Genomic DNA, 6114 nt, shown 5'->3' with positions numbered 1-6114 from the left:
AAACTGCAAGCCAGGAGAGAAGGGGGGAGGTATGCCTGAGTTAACCCAGTTAAGCTGAGCCTCAGTTTACCAATGCTAAAATGGAACCAGGAGTGAGTCCACCTATTTCACAATGCTGCCTTGAAGACCAAATATCAGTAGACTAAAATGCTAATTAAAATTACTTTACGCCAGCCGCAGGTGCCTAAAAAGTCTCTAGGTAAGGGGGGTAGGCACGTTGGGTGGACTTGGAGAGAAAGAAGCAACTTTGCATCAGACTCTACCCAGAGAGCGCCCAAAAGGATGGCCCCAGCATCAGGATAGAACCCATTCCCTTTTCCAGAACCACAGGGTGGATCTGGAAGGCAAAAGTCAAGATAGGCGGAGTTTGGCGCGGTCAGCTGAGCAGGCTCCGATGGGTGGTTTGGTATTTTGTGTTTGTTGTGAGTACATGTCGGGGAGGGAGACGTGGCTATTGGGAGACCCCAGGGTTGGAGCTCCTTCCAGAAAGGCTTCGGGGGCTGGGACCGGGATGCTGTAACTTGAGATCTGAGAGATTCCCTTCCTTGCGCTCGCCCGCCACCCCCGCCCCCCGTCCCGCGTACCAAGCTTTAGCAGCTCCGCTCTGCCCGGCACGTAGCCACGCCCCCCGCAGCCCTCCTTCCGCGGCTCGTGAGGCCACGCCCCTGGCGCGCCCTCACCTCGCGCTCTGCGCGGCCCCGCCCCCGGGTTTCCCGGCTCTGCTCCTGCCCCGCCCCCTCCGGGCCACATTCTTTGGGCCCGGCGTCGCGCTGCGCCAGGCGGGCGGCGGCGGAGGGGGCGGGCTTGGGGCGGGCTTGGGCCGGCCGGAGGCTCAGACTCCGGGCTGGGAGCGGCGGGAACTGGCGGACACTGGGCCACAAGACCAGTGGGCGAGCGGCGCGTGCGGGGGCTCGGCTCTCCGGGTGTCGGGGTGTCGGCCCCAGGATCCGGCGGCCGCTGGCGGGAGTCGGCGGCGCTCGGCTGGGCCTGGGTGCCGGGTGCCCGGCTCCGTCAACTCCCGCTGCGGCCGCCATGTGGTGCCTGCACTGCAACTCGGAGAGGACTCAGTCCCTGCTGGAGCTGGAGCTTGACAGCGGGTAAGGGGCCCAGGCGGGGCGGAGGGCCGGGAGTGGGTCAAGGGGAGGAGGGCAGCTGAGCCCGCCCGGGGTGCGGTAGGGTTCCGGGGGGTGTGCGGCGTGCTGACGGGTGGAGAGGAAGCCTGGGGGGCGCGTAAGTGTCAGTGTGTGCCAGAGGGAGGCTGCGGGAATACGTGTGTCCGTCCGGACGGGGCGCCTGGTGTGAGAGCGCAAAGCCGCCTGCAGGGCCGCGGTGCGTTCGGTATGGGTTTGGGTGGAAGACCCCGTGGGACCCGAGTTTGTGCTTTTGAGAAAGAGATGCTGTCCGGACGGGAGTGGTGTGTGTGCCCTGGAAACAAGACTGTCTGTGGAGACGGGACTGTGTATAGAACAAGAGGCTATTGGATGCGAGTTCGAGTGGGGCTGAGTTTATGTAGAAGGGAAACGGAGTGGGATTGGGTATGATGTGATGTGAGGGGCAAAGAAGAGCGAGCCGAGTAGATGGAGTTGATGGGAAGGAGTGAGCCCAGCGGGGTCTGAGTCAGATTGCAGGCGGGGCAGAGGCAGCCAGGAGGCCTCTTGCAGGCCTGTTTTTTCGAGATCCTGGGCCTGTGTCTGGGTTGATACCTCTGCTCTGTCAGCAAGAGCCCAAGAAGTATATACGAGGACTAGGGATCCATCCAGGACTGTGAATGAACAGGTGTCACACTTGGGCCAGGGGCTGGCTATGAGTCCAGTACCATGTGTCTGGGAGGGTCTCATGGGAGTGCGCTGGGGTCTATGGAGTCAAGGAGTTTGCTTACATGTGGTTGCTGTTTGTGACTTAAGTACAGACAGGAGGGAGGCTGCTAGCGGGATTGGGGGCCTCATTTATGTGCAGGGTGACAAGTGTGCACCTGGTGTGGTTAGGGATGGAGTCTGGTATGTCAGAGAGGCCAACCCTTTTCTGCTTTGGGGGCCTATGGGTGGTTGTCTGAGCATCGAAGGGCCCGTGTTTGTGGAGAGAGAGGGAAAAAGAGTGTGTGTGTATGTATGTGCTGGGAATATTGATTTTCTCTCTCCGCTGGCCAACACAGCTGCCCCCTGAGCCATGTACAGCCCCCTCTGAGGAGCCGGGGGTGGGGCCGAGAGGATTTGTTGACAGGCTGACTTAGCTTATGTCAGGCCCCCTCTGAGGGAAGCCCACCTGGAGCTGTTTGATCTTTCAGTTCAGAAATTCTGCAGCTCATGTCCGGCAGTTGCACAGGGACTGTGCATATGTTCCCCTCTGCTCCCTCCTCACCCCAAGGGCCTAGAGCTCTGGGCCGGAGGCTCCATGTGGGGCTGTGGGGGAGGTTCCCAAAGACCCAATGCTCCTTGCATCTGGGGTGGAGTCTAGGCAGCTGCAGCTGCAGGACCATCTGTCTGGAATCAGTGGCAGCAGTCTGGGAATGGGGGTCACGTTATTCATATCCCACACACGCCTACGGCTACAGGCAGGCCATCAGCTGTCCCCTCAGTATTTCCATTGCATTCTTATCCTGTGGTACCAGCATCCTCATATCCCAGGAGAGCAAACGGAGATTGAACATTCTGGCTCTGTGGTTTATTGAGTGCCTACTGTATACCGGTCCCTGCTCTAGACACCAGGAACATAGCAGTGAACAAAACTCGGAGTCTTTGTCCTCATGGAGCCAGCAGGACCCCATTGGGTCCTAGTGGGGAACCTGGTAACCGTGAGGAACAAGTCAGCACACTCTCCTTGCTGCGCCCTTCCTCCCTGAGCTGAGTGGAACTGAGGGGTTTCTGCCCCTCCATTAGGACCTCCCCAGTATTACCATTCCAGTTGGCATGTCCAGGCCACCTCTTTTATGTATTTCTCAGTCCCACATCTGTTCTCATTAGAAGTCTAAGTATCTGATCTGAATCTTCCAGCTGCAAAGAAGCTCACTCAGATCCTTCTGTGGTCCTGGCTGGTGATGAACAGATGCTCTCCAGGTCTCAGAGCGTGGGCCAGGTGTCTTTGACATTGAAAATCCCTGCTCAGGTACAGCCTACAGTCCACCCATGAGCCTCAGAGCAGGTGGATTCCATTTGCTGTGGAGCACCTAGTGTGTTCCAAAGGAAGCCAGGGAGGAAAGGAGAGAGTCAGCCCAGTCCTTAAGGCAGGAAAGCTGAGTTAGGTACTCCTTGGGCAGAGGAGCCTTTCAGGGGCCAGCTTACCTCCACCTAGAGTCCTACTGGCTGGCCATCACCCCCTCTCTAAACTTAGATGGAATCCAGTGTGCTCCAGAGACCTCAGAAGATCTCCAGTCTGTAACAAGCCCCAGACAGCCACTCTGGTCCCAGCCATGCCACTGAGTACCACCTATAAGTGCAGGCCTCTGATGGCATGTGGCTCCTTGCATTGTAGCGCTCTGATGCTTTGCTGTTTGGGCCTCTCGGCGTCCCGGGACTCTGCTTACTCTCATTTTCTAAATGGTCCCACTTAGGCAGTGAACCCAGCAACTAGACCAGAATATCACAAAGGGAGCCTAGAGGAGAACTCAAGTGTTGGGATAGAGGCCTCTGGAGGCCTCAGCCAGCCCTGCTGGGATTTTCAGCTTTTGCTCAAGGAAGCCGGACTATGAACTAGTTGTGCTAATATTTACACAGCTTCAGTTCAAAAACACGGACAGGAATGACAGCTGTGTAGTCCAACAATGTGATGACTGGGCAAATAGGTGTTTCTGGAAGGGATTGGATTCAGGGCCGCGGGAGCTCAGTTATACAGCAGAATCTCCATATTGACCACCTCCCTATACTACCCACCTCCTCAAGTTGACCTAGTTTTCATAGACTGCATATGCACCACATACACGTATCAGTACGGTAGGCCATGGTCTTTCTGTTGACCATGTCTGTACGTTGACCAATTTGTTACAGTCCCTTAGGTGGTCAACTTACAGACGTTCTACTATGCATATAAATGTGTATGTTCATGTGTGTGCACAAGGTTTTATCTGGTTGGACTCTGCAGAACATGGACTCATGTTTTGCCAGGAGAATCTCCGAATCTAGGTCTCTTGGGGCATCAGGGAAAAAGGACTTGGGAAAACAGATTTTATTTCAAATCCCAGCCCACTTTTGTGAGTTTATGCAAGTTACCACACCCCGTCTGAGCCTCAGTTTCCCTTAAGTGAAAGGGGACAATAGTACTGCTTCTCAGAGGTTCTCTGAGGATGTTGGTGTCTGGAAGCCAGGCCGAGCTGACCAGCCCCCAGGCCTCTGGTCAGATGCCGCGTTTGTTCAAGTCAGCACTCTGCTCTTCCCAACGGCCAGTGACCTGCTGGATTTTCTTCCTTCCTCTTTTGTAAATTTCCTTTGAATTATGATGACGCTTGAAATATCCTCCCAGTCAGGACAGAAGCAAGAAAGATGACGGCACAGGCCAGATGGGCTCGGACCCAGCTGGAGGCCTAGGGAGAGATCTCCTGTGGACGTGTGTGTTTATGTGTGTGGGGTGCTCAAAAGCTGTTGAGTGTGATTTATCATAGATCCTCAAAAGCAAATCCTAATGAGTTTAGAGGCTATTAAGGCTCTTGAAGAATTAATTGGCGTGGCCTTAGAGAATCTGGCTGTTCCCACTGCAGGAGCTGCTGCAGAGAGAAAATTGATGGCAATTATGGTGGAAATATGGCAGGGTGCCACCTGGGCCTGCCCCTTCCCTGGCTGCTGTGGCTGCACCCCAAGCTGGGCAAGTGCTCTCAAGCTCTAAGCCTGTGACTTGTACCCCAATGCCTCCATAGCACAGCTCCTGGCTACCTGGTAGGCGAAACCGATCATTAGTGAATGAATGCACCTGTGAATGCAGGTGTGAATGAATGCATGCAAGCTCTCCTGGGGATGGAGGAGTGTCCTGATCTCTGGAGATAGGTATGTGACCCAAGGGCCACCCAATTTTGTACATTCCTGTGTTCCTTTATCCATGCAACACTTACCGAGCATCTACTTTGTTCCAGGCCCTGGACCAGATGTAGAGGAAGCGAGGTTAATAATATGAAAGTGTACATCATGGGGCACAGGCCTTGGGAGTTTCCACCAAACCCTGACTCTGGGGTGGCGCCTGTGGCTCAGAGGAGTAGGGCGCTGACCCCATGTACCAGAGGTGGTGGGTTCAAGCCCAGCCCCGGCCAAAAACTGCAAAAAAAAAAAAAAAAAGCCCTGACTCTACCTCTTCCCACCTGTGTGGCTTCAGCTGTATTGCCTTCACTTTCTGGGCCTTGATTTTTTTTTCTCATCTGTGAAATGGGTCCAAAGAAACTTTGGCCGGGGGCAATGTGCAGTTTTGCCTGGTGACTGATGTGTACAGATGCCCACCACCTGGTAGCTGATGTCACCAATATCACTATTACCACCTTCTCCCTTTTGTGAAATTTCTACTGAGGTAAAGTGTTCCTAAGACTTTTCTTTTTTGCTGATTTATGGTATTAAAGCCTGATTTCTAGAGCCCTTACGGCTTTTTGTGAAATCTCCCTCCTTGTGTCCCAGTTGCTCTGATTTGAATGTATTTTATGCCTTATTTGTGTGTAGCTGCCACTCTCCTGCTCCTTGATGGAAAGGCCCATTCCTTCATTTTATTTCTCAGTGTGCAACTTCCTGATATGGTGACAGTTTAATTTGAACTTAAGGCCACAGTGTGGAACCATAGCCCAGGTTACCTCCCAATTGTAAAGATGGGAAACTATGAGTGCATTTGTTTCTCCTCTTTGTTCAAAGCTCAGTGTAATAATAATAATAATAGCAGTGGCTGCCGTTTAGTGGGCTCTGTGTGAAATACTTAATTCTTAAAGTGATTAAAGAGTAAGGTCCCTGTTTTTCAGATTGAGGGAAGGTTCCATGATCAGTCCAGGCTCACGATCACCCGCAGTGAGTGCTGAGGTTAGGTGTGTGCTCATTCTATCTGACGTCAGGGTCCAGGCTCCCTGTCACCTGCAGTGAGTGCTGGGGTTAGGATGTGAGCTCAGTCCATCTGATGTCAGAGTCCAGGCTCACTGTCACCTGCAGTGAGTGCTGGGGT

The 6114-nt window shown here is 54.0% G+C and overlaps 1 protein-coding gene across 1 annotated transcript in view; it reads left to right on the top strand.

The window, feature by feature from the left end:
• Window positions 1–815: 815 nt before the first annotated feature.
• Window positions 816–6114, top strand: part of IQSEC1 (IQ motif and Sec7 domain 1) — a 75268-nt gene continuing 69969 nt past the window's right edge. Inside the window, exon 1 of the mRNA XM_012809213.2 lies at window positions 816–1097. Coding sequence (XP_012664667.1) covers window positions 1033–1097 — 65 coding nt within the window. The 5' untranslated portion in view covers window positions 816–1032. The remainder of the gene's footprint in view (window positions 1098–6114) is intronic.

This window comes from Otolemur garnettii, unplaced genomic scaffold (assembly GCF_000181295.1).
Source record: "Otolemur garnettii isolate 467f Iridium unplaced genomic scaffold, OtoGar3 scaffold00101, whole genome shotgun sequence".
Taxonomy (NCBI): Eukaryota; Metazoa; Chordata; class Mammalia; order Primates; family Galagidae; genus Otolemur; species Otolemur garnettii.
The sequence above is the reverse complement of the archived record's forward strand: the minus strand, read 5'-3'. Positions and strand labels throughout refer to the sequence as shown.